The 13664-nt window shown below is 50.1% G+C and overlaps 1 protein-coding gene across 1 annotated transcript; it reads left to right on the top strand.

Moving 5' to 3' along the window:
* Positions 1-10: 10 nt before the first annotated feature.
* Positions 11-12585, top strand: Ptpn6 (protein tyrosine phosphatase non-receptor type 6). The gene is made up of 16 exons (XM_026403252.2): positions 11-152; positions 242-364; positions 627-821; positions 5239-5428; positions 5580-5696; positions 5799-5912; positions 6092-6188; positions 6781-6860; positions 7054-7203; positions 8805-8936; positions 9069-9223; positions 11189-11256; positions 11363-11514; positions 11612-11703; positions 12081-12222; positions 12403-12585. The coding sequence occupies exons 1-15, from the start codon at positions 145-147 to the stop codon at positions 12193-12195; spliced, it is 1788 nt and encodes a 595-aa protein (XP_026259037.1). The 5' UTR covers positions 11-144; the 3' UTR covers positions 12196-12222; positions 12403-12585.
* The last annotated feature ends 1079 nt before the right edge of the window (positions 12586-13664 follow it).

The following is a 13664-nucleotide window of genomic DNA, read 5'->3' as shown; positions in this document are numbered from 1 at the left end:
GAACCAGGACTGCTGGGGGGTCAGGTGGCGAGGTGGCTAGGACGCTGAGGACCACGATTGTGGATAGCCCCAGAGTTTTCCGCCTGCGCAGACAGGTGGCACCTCCCAATTCCCTGTACCCCCTTCCTCTCTGGAGCCCCCAGGATGGTGAGGTAAGGGCCTGGAACCCACAGAAGGCAAGAGGCAAGGGAGCCCTGGGGCCCAAGGGACCTCTCCTCATACTCTGTGGGGGACCTTTCAGGTGGTTTCACCGAGACCTCAGCGGACTGGATGCAGAGACCCTGCTCAAGGGCCGAGGGGTCCATGGGAGCTTCCTGGCTCGGCCTAGTCGCAAGAACCAGGGTGACTTCTCTCTCTCTGTCAGGTAAGTGACCCTCCAGTGTTTTGGCAGTTTTTTTGTGCCAGTTCAGCCTCTGAGCACTCCTTCCTGGTTCTCCAGGGCAGTGCCGATTCCCCAGACCCTAGGCCTCCTTCGTATCCTTGCCCCTAACCCCAGCACATTCCTATCCCTGTCTGTGTCCATCCCTTGCCTTTGTGTGCCTCAAACTCGGGATCCCCAGCCTGTCCCCCACCCAACCCCACCTCTGCTCCTGCACCCACTGGCCTCACTGCCTGTTGCCCTGCAGGGTGGGGGATCAGGTGACCCATATTCGGATCCAGAACTCAGGGGATTTCTACGACCTGTACGGAGGGGAGAAGTTTGCCACGCTGACCGAGTTGGTGGAGTACTACACCCATCAGCAGGGCGTCCTGCAGGACCGCGATGGTACCATCATCCACCTCAAGTACCCACTTAACTGCTCCGACCCCACCAGTGAGAGGTGAGGGGCACCCAGCCTGACCATCTCCCCTATGGAGGCAGCTGCCTTCTCCTACCTGTCAGGGAGACGAGCACCTGGTCCCCTGGCACCGTCTGCTTGCAATCCCTTCCCCATCCTGCTCCATCTCAGGGTTCTGAGAGTCTTTCCTCATGTCCTAGTGACTCATAAGATTAACCCCCTCCCCTGTGCCCCTGAGGAAGCAAGAGAGGTCTACCTTGCCTTTCTCCAGGGTCCCTCTCACCTGGCAACTCAGTCCTGAGTGACAGGGAGGCCACTCCTCATGGCTGGCATGTCCTAGCAGGTCACCTCTGTTTCTAGAAAGCTCTTCCTTCTATGGAGCTGAATCTGCTTTCCTACAACTTCTCTGCTCCAGCCTGCTTAGTATAAGGAGATGTTGATGTTGAGGATGGTCACTCAATTCACTTTCATTAGGACACTCAGTGCTTTTTGTCCGCAACCCCTTGAGGGTAGGTTTATCCTTTGGGACTGGATAGAGTTTGGCTAGTCCTTTGGCCCAAACATAGGTAATTGAAAACAGGGTGTAATGTTCTGGACATAGGGTAATACTCAAAACAGCTCCTCCACACTTTTGCTGCAAAGGTGTAGCCCCTATAACTGGGTTGACTATCCCTATGTGGTTCTCCCAAAGCATGGGTGATGGGAGGGGGAACATAAATGTTCCTCATTACACCATGGCTCACTTTTTAAAATTCATGGCTCACTTTTTTTTTTTTTAAAGAGAGAGAAGGCGAGCCAGGCAAGCACGCTACCGCTTGAGCCACATCCCCAGCCCTCATGGCTCACTTTTAAAAATTATATATATATATATATATATATATATATATATATATATATATATATATATATATATATATCTTTTTAGTTGCCAATGGATTTTTTACTTTATTTGTTCATTCATATGTGGTGCTGAGGATCGAACCCAGTGCCTCACACATGCTAGGCAAGCGCTCTACCACTGAGCTACAACCTCAGTCCCACCATGGCTCATTTTAGCTGTTACATCTCAATAACAGAGTCTGTTAAGGTAAAGGGCAGCAGAATAAACCTAGGCTTTTTATCCCATGGACTCCTAGGGCCAGACCAACTTACCCTTGTCCTGTATTTGTGTATTGATTGTTGAAGTGATTTTGAACCTTGATCCTGCAGTTTTTAGTCTTTTTTTTTTTTTTTCCAGTACTGGGAATCAAACCCAGGGCCTTTATACCAAGCATGAGCTCTACCATTGAGTTGCCCGCTTAAGTTTTCCGTTGTTTTGAGATTCAGTGCCTACATACTTGTATCAATATTTTTGTTAAAAGCCAGGCGCAGTGGTGCACTCCTGTAATTCCAGCTGCTCAAGAGGCTGGGCAGGAGGATCGAGAGTTCAAAGCCAGCCTCAGCAAAAAGTGAGATGATAAACAACTCAGTGAGACCCTGTCTCTAAATAAAATGCAAAATAGGGCTGGGGATGCGGCTCAGTGGTTGTATGTCCCTGAGTTCAATCTCTGGTAACAAAAAAAAAAAAAAAAAAATATATATATATATATATATATAAAACAACAACAACAACAATATATATATATATATTTGTTTTTTTTTTTTTTTTTTTGTTAAAGCCAGACATTGTGGTGCATGCTTGTAATCCCAGTAGCTCTGGAGGCTGAGGCAGAAGGATCGAAAGTTTAAAGCCAGGCTTAGCCATTTAGCAAGGTCCTAAGCAATTTAGTGAGACCTTGTCTCAAAGTAAAAAATAAAAATGGGTTAAGGATGTGGCTCGGAGGTTAAGTGCAATCAATGTGGTACCAAAAAAAAAAAAAAAAAAAAAAAAAGAAAGAAAGAAAGAAAGAAAGACAAATATTTTTGATTTTTGTTGAAGTCATTGATTAAATCTTAGAAATAGCTGGCCACTGGGGCACATGCCTGTAATCCTAGAGACTTGGGAGGCTGAGGCAGGAGAATCAGAAATTCAAGGGCAGTCTCAGCAACTTAGTGAGACTCTATCTCAAAATTAAAAAAATATAAAGGGCTGGTGATGTAGTTCAGGGGTGGAATGCTTGACTAGCAAGCAAGCATGAGGCCCTGGGTTTGACTCCCAGTATTTCCAAAAAAAGAAAAAGAAAGAACTGGATAAAGTTAAGGTGAAATGAGGTAAAAGCCATGGCCCACCTCTAGAGATCTCCTTGCAGTCAATATAAAGTCATTGAAGCACTTTTTCTTCTAGTAGCGAAGCCTGGAAATGGATTTCTGTTGATCTACTCATGGTTACCCAATTTACTTTTTCCTGCAAGCCCCCACCTGCTACCTGCGGCTCTCACGGGGGTTTGGACACTCAGACCCTCTTTCGCTCCCCATGCCCTCTCTTCTGCAGAGGAGAAGGTTGGCTGCTATAGAGGAGCAGGAGATGGTGTTGGGTGGGTTGAAGGAGGAAGGTGGAGCTGCCAAGGTACCCAGGACAGCAGGCTGAGGCCTGGCTTTGAAGAGTTTGGGAGAAGCAAAGGAGGGAAGTGGGGGCAGAGCTGAGGTGGGCAAGGATAAGGACAGGTGACTCCCAGGGGTACTTTGGTTTATCTGAGCTAGGAAGCCTGACCCTGGCAGCATGTGGGAGGCTTTTTCTCTGAACTTCTGTTTGTGTTCCCTGCCTTTAGCTGCACATCCTCCTCTTCTGTGGGAATTTGCATTTGTCCCCTTAATTGCGTGCTCTCTGACTGTGGTCAGCTTGACATTTGCATGGGGACTTCCTCATCCTGGGCCCTGAGGGAAGGGGCTTAGCCCCCTCCCCATTGCCTGGGGGAGGGCTCTGGCCTGTCTCTGAAGGGTGGTGTGGTATTCCCCAGGGTGCTTGTGCTGGACTGGAGACCCTGGATGTCTCTGAGCTGCAGTGCTCTCTGGGCAGGGGTGAGATGGGTCAGGACAGACTGGCCCCCTCCTTTCTTCCCCCATCCCTGCGGTTGGAAAATGGCCCCCCTTCCCCTGTCCCTGGGCTGAGGAAACCTCACAACCTCACTTCTCACTCTCTCCCCAGAAGGAGTTTTGTGTTTTTTCCATCACGTGGTTTCCTGTGGGGCTGGGCATTGTGGGGCTGCAGTTTCCTCCTGGGAAGGGGTTGTACTTCGGGGAAAGGCCTTAGTTCTGCTTTCTGCCTCGATGGCCCCTTTGAGCCCTTTTAAGCCTGGCCTCCCCTGCAGTGACATCACCTTAGGTACCCTCCAGCTCCTACACCCCTCTCTCCAAGGGTGTTTGTGATCCCCACTTCCCTGGGGGAGTTCTCCTTTCTGACTTCGGTCTCCCCCATGTTTCATGGGGGTGCTTCCTTGGTTTCATTCCTCTAACTATTCTGGATACTGCCTCCTGCCTTTCTGTCTGTCTGAAACTTTCAGAGGTGGACTCTGGATTCAAAGTCTGATTAGAACTCTTTGTTATTTTTTTCTTTTGGTGTTAGGGGTTGAATCCAGGGCCTTGTGCATGCTGAGTACACATTCTACCACTGTGCTACAGACCTATTTATTTTATTTTGAGATAGGGTCTGGCTAAATTGCTGAGGCTGGCCTCCAATTTGCAATCCTCCTGACTCAGCCTCTTGGGTTGCTGGGATTATAGGCATGTGCCACCATGTCCTACTCTGTGGTTAGAGTTCTTGAGGTTTGACTCTTATCAATTAAGGGTCTGGGGCCAGTTTCCAAATGTTCAGCCTCAGTTTCCTCATCTATAAAATGGGGATAAATGCTACTTGTGAACATTCTTATTTTTGAGAAAGTCTTGCTATGTTGCTGAGGCTGACCTTGAACTCTCTATCCTCCTGCCTCAGCCTTCTGAGCATTTGGGACTACAGGCATGGGCCACCTGGCTTTTTCCTCTCAGCATTTTTTTTTTTAAATTTTTTTTAATATTTATTTTTTAGTTGTAGTTGGACACAATATCTTTATATATTTATTTTTATGTGGTGTTGGGGATCGAACCCAGGGCCTTGCCCGTGCTAGGCAAACGCTCTACCGCTGAGCCACAACCCCAGCCCTCCTCTCAGCATTTTTGTGGGATGGTAAAAATCCAAATATAGTGGTGGTTTTAAAAGCACCTAGCATGGGGCTGGGGATGTGGCTCAAGCGGTAGCGCGCTCGCCTGGCATGCGTGCGGCCCGGGTTCGATCCTCAGCACCACATACCAACAAAGATGTTGTGTCCGCCGAGAACTAAAAAATAAATATTAAAAAAAATTTAAAAAAAATTAAAAAAAAATACCTGCTGTGCTCACTTTAAAAAAAAATAAAAATAAAAATAAAATGGTTAAAAAAAAATTAAAAGCACCTAGCACAGGGCCTGGGCACGTAGAGGGTAGTGGGTACTGATCCCCTCACCCGAGCTTTGAATTCTCTGCTCTACCTTCTCTTGGGGCCCTCCTTCCTTCATGCTTCCTTCTCTAGGTGGTACCATGGCCACATGTCTGGAGGACAGGCAGAGGCACTGCTGCAGGCCAAGGGTGAACCCTGGACATTTCTTGTACGTGAGAGTCTCAGCCAGCCTGGTGATTTTGTGCTGTCCGTGCTCAGCGACCAGCCCAAGGCCGGCCCGGGCTCCCCACTCAGGGTCACTCACATCAAGGTCATGTGTGAGGTAAGGCAGTGGGAGAGGCATCATGCTGGAGCTCCTGTCTGTGTCCAGGGCCTGGGCTGTGGGGAGGGACTGCCTGGGCTTGTATCCAAGGCTATGGGTCCGGGCAGGTAGACCCAGGCCCTGAGGGTTGATCCTACTTGATGCTTCTCAGGGTGGACGCTACACTGTGGGTGGCACGGAGACCTTTGACAGCCTAACAGACCTGGTGGAGCATTTCAAAAAAACAGGAATTGAGGAGGCCTCAGGAGCTTTCGTCTACCTGCGGCAGGTGAGGGGGCAGACCCTGCTGTCTCCTTTCTTCCTCTGACCATCCCCTGGCATGGATTCTGAGATCTCTAAGTTGCTGACTTCTTACCCTCACCAACCCCAGCCTTACTATGCCACTCGGGTGAACGCGGCTGACATTGAGAACCGGGTCTTGGAACTGAATAAGAAGCAGGAGTCAGAGGACACAGCCAAGGCTGGCTTCTGGGAAGAGTTTGAGGTGTGCAATGAGAACAGCAGGGATGGGATATGGCAGTGGGGGGTGGGGCAGTCACCGGTGTGGGGTCCCAGGTGTCCCTTGTCTTCTTTAGGCACCTCCAATACTGATCTGCCCCCATAGCATCTCTACCACCAGTCACCCTCTCGGGCCGGTGCTCATTTCCTATTCTCACCTCTCAGAGTTTACAGAAGCAGGAGGTGAAGAACTTGCACCAGCGGCTGGAAGGGCAGCGGCCAGAGAACAAGAGCAAGAACCGATATAAGAACATTCTCCCCTGTAAGTTCCAGGCAGTTGCCACTCATGTCTACCTCCACTCAGAGGGTCCACTTGCCCACCCCAGCACAGTTCATCTTCCTCTAAGAAGCCTCTTTTCCCAAGAGCCTCCCCATAAGCAGATTGCCTCCAGCTACCACCATCCTCCTTTTTTATGATATGGCGATTGAACCCTGGGGTGCTCTACCACTGAGCTATATAGCCAACCTTTTTTTACAATTTAAAATTAATAATTATTTATTTGTGGTATTGGGAATTCAACCAAGGGACACGTTATCACTGAACTGCATCCCCAGACCTTTCTACTTTTTCTTTAGAGACAGGGTTTTACTAAATTGCCAAGGCTGGCCTTGAACTTTTGATCTTCCTGCTTCAGCCTCCTGAGTTGCCGAAATTACAGGCATGTACCATCATGCCCAGCCACCTTCATTATGAAGCCTCTTTCTCAAACCCCAGACAGGTCTATCACCTGCCCACCTGCAATCCCCTATGAGCCTCATGGCTTTGAGGCAAGAATGGCCTGTTAGCTTAGGAAGGGTGTGGCCCAGCGGGTGGTAAGTCCTTGGCTGACCCAAGCTATTTTTTTCCTGTCCAGTTGACCACAGCCGAGTGATCTTGCAGGGACGGGACAGTAACATCCCTGGGTCAGACTACATCAATGCCAACTATGTCAAGGTTGGTGGTGTGGGTCATGTGGGAGCAAAGGCTGGACCTTAGGAGTTCTCTGTCCTGTGGGGGCTCTAGGATCCAGAAATACCTGGGCAAAGCCAAAGCTGATGTCTAGGGTGGGGGAGGGCGGAGTGGTACGGGCCTGTCCGGGCCATGGGGCTCACAGTCCTAGATTATGTTTCTCTGCACTTGCATCCAGAATCAGCTGCTAAGCCCCGATGAGAACTCTAAGACCTACATCGCCAGCCAGGGCTGTCTGGAGTCCACAGTCAATGACTTCTGGCAGATGGTATGGCAGGAAAACACCCGCGTCATCGTCATGACCACTCGAGAGGTGGAGAAAGGCCGGGTAGGCGTAGCCCTGTGCCATCATGCTAGTTCCCAAATTCCCTCCATAGTACTTGTTATTCACCACCATAAAACCAAAGAAAGTTTAGATGCAAGGGTGGAAAAGTGTCTCAAGGGTGGAAAAGTTTAGATGCAAGAGTCAGATGCTTGTTGGGAAACTGAAGTCTAGAGACAAAGTCTCTACTATACACCGTGACTCTCAGACTCCTACTTTCAACCTTAGACCCTTGTGAGCTCTTGACTCAGACTTTAAGGACGGGGGATGCAGCTCGATGGTAGAACACTTGCCTATTATGTTTAGGCCCTGAATTGAATGTGCAGTACCACACACAGATACATAAAATCATGTGAGACTCAGACTTTAAACTGTCCTTAGGGGCTGGGAATTAGAATGCTTTCCTAGCATGTGTGAGGCCTAGGGTTGAATCTCATATTATTATTATTTTTTTATAACACATTTTTTTAAGAGAGAGAGAGAAAGAGAGAGAATTTTAATATTTATTTTTCAGTTCTCGGCGGATACAACATCTTTGTTTGTATGTGGTGCTGAGGATCGAACCCGGGCCGCACGCATGCCAGGCGAGCGCGATACCCCTTGAGCCACATCCCCAGCCCTAGGGTTGAATCTCTAGTACTGCAAAAAAACAAAACAAACAAACACAAAACTGCTCTCCTTAATGTGTGCTAAGGCAAACATCCCTCTTACCTTTTCCTCCCCTGCCCCTCTGTCTACTCTCTGTGCTACTTCCAATCTCTCTGGAGCCTGCTCCCTCCCTCTAAACTCCTCCTTTATGCCGTAGTCAAAATGATTCCATCCCCAAACAAACTGGATCAAGTTGTTTCCTCTTTGAAATCTCAATGGCTGCCAGTTGCCTCTGGGATGAAGTCATATTTAAAGGCCTGGTGGCTTCCCTCCAATTGCCATACTTCCCTATAATACACCTGCCTCCAAACAGGCCAGGCTTTTTCAGGTACCCATGAATTGCACAAGCTCATTTTTTAAAAAATTTTGGCCTAGAATTACTTTCTCTTTTCATATGACCTCTGCCTGGCAGAGGTCTCATATTGGAGGACCCACTCAACTGCTACCTCCTTGTGACACCATCTTGGATTGCCTCCCTAACCCATAGGGAGAATTAACCTCTTCCTCAGCCACACTCCTGAGCAGCACACTGTTCCCCTGTTCCCCTGTCTTTCTGTGAGCTCCTAGGGACATCAGGGCTTGGATGGTGTCTTACTTGATTTTTGTTTTTTTGCAGTGCTAGGAATAGAATACCCAGGGCCACCCACCTGCTAAACCTACTCTCTGCCACTAAGCCACATGCATCCTGCTTCTTGTGTTGTAACTCCAGCCCAGTTTACACAGCCTCAATGGGTATTGAATGAAACGTAAGGTCAAGTGGCTGGTCAGGTCACACCACCTATAGGTAGCTGGTCTGAGATTGGATCCCAGGTCTTCTGACCCTCAGCCAGCTCATCCATTCATTCAACAATGTATGGGCCAGCATCAGGGACTCAGGACTTAAGAGTGGAATCCAGAACAGCCCCAGGGCTCTGCTTCTTGTGTCTCATTCTCCATTCCCCATCCTCCTCCATTTTCAGAACAAATGTGTCCCCTACTGGCCAGAGGTACGCACTCAGCGTGTCTATGGACCCTACTCTGTGGTCAACTGTGGAGAGCATGACACAACAGAATACAAACTCCGTACTTTACAGGTCTCCCCACTGGACAATGTGAGTGTCACTAGGCCCTGCACACTCCCAGAGCCCCTTCTTGGACTCATTCTCTCTTCTGGGTGTGTGGGATGAGGCAGGATGGGGTGTTACATAGGAGCAGGGGGCACTGACCCCATGTCCTTGACCCAGGGGGACCTGGTTCGGGAGATCTGGCACTACCAGTACCTGAGCTGGCCTGACCATGGGGTCCCCAGTGAGCCTGGGGGTGTCCTCAGCTTCCTGGACCAGATCAACCAGCGGCAGGAAAGTCTGCCTCATGCAGGGCCCATCATTGTGCATTGCAGGTGAGAATAATAACGGCAACGACAGTGGTAATAAAAATAACAGCTGGGAAGCAAATAGAGCTAAGAAAGTGCCTACACTGCTTCGAACTCATTGACTGTCTCCCCCAGCCCCAGCCTCTTTGGGTTCCCTCCTGGCTCTGGACATGTGGGTGGATTTAGCTGCAGCCAGTCCCACTGCTGGCTGGGGGTGCTTCCCCCGAGACCTCCCTGGAGGTGCCATCTGGTCTACCCCTGCCAGCTACAGATGAGGAAGCCAACTCTGTGACGTGCCCAGTCGCCAGCTGGTCAGTGGGAAAGTCTGGACTGGTGGTGCAGCAGACCTGGGTCCTGGCTGCCTGTTTTTTCTTGGTTCTCCTCAGCCAGTTTCTTCTTTACCTTCCATTTGGGATCAGTATGACTCTATGACCCTTGTCTTTTTCTATTTGTAGCTCTGGGGACTTGGGCTTCTTCACCTTCACTGTTTTTCCCCCTTCCTCAGCCCATGCCCCCATCTTGGCCCCAGAATTGTGTCAGTGGGTAAGGTCTTTGGGATGGGCCCATGCACCCAGAGCTCCTCTGAAGATCCTTATGTTCATATGGAGGAGACTTGTTCCTGTACTGGCTGAGACAGAGAAATAGGGTTCATCCAGGAGGAGCAGGGGTTCCTCAAGCGAGCCTACCCCATTGGCCTGGCCTGGATGTCGGGAGGCAATAGATACGCAGTCCTGGACAAAGGCTGCTTATTTAAATTCTGGCTCCTTCATTTATCAGCTGTGTGTTCTTGGGCAAATTACTTAATTTTTCTGATGCTCAGATTTCTTGTCTGTAAAATCAGGCTCAGAGGGTTGTCATGAGACTTAAATGACATCCTATCACTACATCTGGAATACTCTAAACTCTCCAAAAATGGGGGCTGTTGACAGTTTAGTAACTCATGTTGGGCAGGGAATGGGTGAAATGGGAACCTGCTTTGTCCTCTTCCCTTCCTGTTCCCTCCATGTGACCCCAAGCCTTTAGGGCCTCAGACTTCCTCCTTCCTACTAGCAATGGTTTGTTCTGGGACAGGGCTGGGTGGGCTGAATGTGGAGGTACCCCCATGCTGTCTCAGCCAGGCTCTGCCTTCTGCCCTCCCACAGACAGGTCCATCCCCAGAGTTACCCCTCCTACTGCTACCCGCTCCCCCATTCTTGAAATCCCCAAAGTCTTTATTTAGACATTACAGGAAGGAAGTGGGTGAGGGGGGGTTATTTTTGACAATCTGGGTTTGAAATTAGACTCAGGGCACCAGCCTGATGGGCTCAGCTATGGGTGGGCCTCAAGGTCACCAGGGACTGTTTTCTCAACGGCAGGCACCGGCAGAGTGTGCAGGAGAAGGGAGACGTCCTACTGCACTGCTGACCCCAGTGGTCCCTGTACCCTGCTGCCCCAAGTGCTGCCCATAGCCTACTGCCAGGGTTTAAAGAAAAAGGGAAATGAAGCTCACGGAAAGAAGAGGCAGATTTCACTCTCCCCTCCCCCCCCCTTTTGTTTTTGCAGTGCTGAGATTGGAACCCAGGCCTTTTGCATGGGAAGCTATACCCCTGGCCAAATGTAACTCTTAAAAGGCAGCATGGGGAAGGGTCCAGACTGCCTGAGGACAATAGTGGGAGCTGGGGGTCCTGGATCTCCAGGGGTGGGGGCAGCCAGCAGTCAGGAATGAGATGGAGCAGGATGTAGAGGAGTGAAGTGCTGGGAGATGGATGTGTCTGGAGGCCCCAACCTCAGCAACCCAGGTCTTGCCAGTGAATCCTTCAGCTGAGGTGGAACCATGAGTGCAGAGCGGGGCACATCTGCATTGGCTTGCCTAGTGGCTCTGGGCACATTACCTCAAGTGGCTGGAGCTTCAGGCTCTTTACATCCTGGCCAGGGATGGGGCTGAGCCCATGGCTCCCTGCTTCTGGGGGAGGGGCTGGATGGACCTCTGATAGCTGCCCCTTCTCTCTGTAGCGCGGGCATTGGCCGCACAGGCACCATCATTGTCATCGACATGCTCATGGAGAGCATCTCCACCAAGGGTGAGGGGCACCTGGGGGAGCAGGTGGGCATGCCTGGTGGGTGCAGGGAAGCCTCTTGGCCTCTGCCTGTACCTAGGCCTGAGGTCCAACCACTATCCCTACCCAGGTCTGGACTGTGACATTGACATCCAGAAGACAATCCAGATGGTTCGGGCGCAGCGCTCAGGCATGGTGCAAACAGAGGCTCAATACAAGTTCATTTACGTGGCCATTGCCCAGTTTATTGAAACCACCAAGAAGAAGTTGGAAGTCATTCAGGTGCATGCAGAATGGGGTCACTTTGGGTCACAGGGGAGAGTAGGTGTCACCTGGCCCTACTGGGATCACTGCCTTCCCTCCATACCTCTGCCCACAGTCCCAGAAGGGCCAGGAGTCAGAATATGGGAACATTACCTACCCACCGGCCATGAGGAGTGCCCATGCCAAGGCTTCCCGGACTTCCTCCAAGTGAGTGACCCCTCCCTGCCACCTCCTAGCATCTTCTCCATTCTCCTGCTCAGCTTGAGCCTCCGTCTCTGGAGAGGACAAGTGTTGCAGTTGGAAACACTTGGGTTGAAGTTCAAGCTTGGTTTTCACTACCTCTGTGCATAAGTATTTCCTAAGTGCCCACCATGTGTGGGCTTGTGCCAGGTGCCAACAATGTATGAGATGTGTTCTTTGCTCCCATGGGAGCAGTGAAGGGACAGTGACCAGGTCGCCTTGCTTACCTGGCTTCAGTTTGCTCACTTGTGAGATGGGGTGACTGGAGGGGACTGTGGGTGCCAAGTCACCCTGCACTCTCCTGAACCACATCCACTGCCCTTTTATGTCCACCCCTACCACAGACACAAGGAGGATGTGTATGAGAACTTGCACAGTAAGAACAAGAAGGAGGAGAAAGTGAAGAAACAGCGGTCAGCAGACAAGGAGAAGAGCAAGGGTTCCCTCAAGAGGAAGTGAGCTGGGCACCATCCAGAGGTGGCCATGGTATGGCCCCTTCTGTGTGGACTCCTCCCTGACTCCTCCCCTGCCCACTCCCCCATCTCCAAGGATGAATGAGGTGGCTGGAGCCTCACCCTGCCCTTCCAGCATGTTCCCAGACCTTTTCCCTGTTTCCCTCCCCTTGTTCCATCCACACTGTGACATCTTCCTCCCTTTTCTCTGCAGCCTCAGGCCTGATCCCTACAGATGACTGAACCCACTCATGCCAGAACTTAGGACCCCTATTCTATCATAATTTAAATGGCTGTGCCCCTATCTCCCTCTCCCCTCACCCTGTATATAGCTCAACAAGGCTCCAGGTAGAGCCAGGTTCTTCTATTCTTGTAAATAAACCTCTGAATCACTGTGTGTTGACTGGACTGTGTGTCTTCCTTGCCCAGTGACTCTGGATGGGAGGGGCCAAGGTGGTGTTTTGTGCCTTCAGGGTCAGACAGATTCCTGGTTCTGCATGCGGCTTTACATGGGCATGAGATCCAGTGTGAGTTTCCTTGGTCTCCTTTCTTCCTTTTTCCAGGGGGGACCAGAGGTTGAAACTGGGGTGCCTTTGCCCCTGAGCCACATCCCCAGCCTTTTTTTTTTTTTTTTTTTTTTTGTACTGGGGATTGAACCCAGGGTCACTTAACCACTGAGCCACATCCCCAGCCCTGATTTGTATTTTATTTAGTGTCAGAGTCTCACTGAGTTGTTTAGGGTCTTGCTAAGTTGCTTAGGCTGGCTTTGAACTTGTGGTCCTCCTGCTTCAGCCTCCAGGCCACTGGGATTACAGGCGTGTGCAACCACAAATGGCCCCAGCCCTTTTATTTATTTATTTTTAGTAGATGGGCACCATACCTTTGTTTTATTTATTTTTATTTTTGTGGGGCTGAGAATTGAAACCAGTGCCTCACAGATGCTAGGTAAGTGCTCTACCACTGAGCTACAACCCCTGCCCTTATTTTTTCTTTTGAGGCAGGGTCTCTCTAAGTTGCTCAGGGCCTAAGTTGCTGAGGCTGGCTTTGAACTTGTGGTTCTCCTGCCTCAACCTCCTGAGTTGCTGGAGTTTTAGGCATGTGCCACCACACCCAGATCTTTCTTTCTTGTTGGTGCTGGGATAGAATCCAAGGCTTCTAGTGTGCTGGGGAGGTGCTCTACCACTTAGCTATACCCCCAGCACTCTTTTTAAAACTGAGTGTGATCCTAATTCTTCTGCCCTCCCCAGGGTGGTAGTGAAGATCATTGAGATAATGGATGATGATAACAATGACAACAATAATTCATTAAATGCTGGCCATGTGCCCAAGCACTGTTTAAGAGACTGCACAATTAATTCACTCTAGGTGTCTTTTTATTTTGGTGCTGAAGATGGAACCCAGGGCCTCCTACATGCTAAGCCAGTGCTTTACCTGTTTGCTACCATACCACAGCTCTCAATCTAGGTACCTTTGACA

Source organism: Urocitellus parryii, chromosome 5 (genome assembly GCF_045843805.1).
Source record: "Urocitellus parryii isolate mUroPar1 chromosome 5, mUroPar1.hap1, whole genome shotgun sequence".
Lineage (NCBI taxonomy): Eukaryota > Metazoa > Chordata > Mammalia > Rodentia > Sciuridae > Urocitellus > Urocitellus parryii.
This window is presented reverse-complemented; position numbering and strand designations above follow the sequence as displayed.

Bases quoted from the DNA above. Each gene is read 5' to 3' on its own strand.
- Ptpn6 (XM_026403252.2), top strand. The intron at 7,204-8,804 runs GTAGGCGTAGCC...CTCCATTTTCAG, and splicing joins GAGAGGTGGAGAAAGGCCGG to AACAAATGTGTCCCCTACTG. The intron at 9,224-11,188 runs GTGAGAATAATA...TTCTCTCTGTAG, and splicing joins CCCATCATTGTGCATTGCAG to CGCGGGCATTGGCCGCACAG.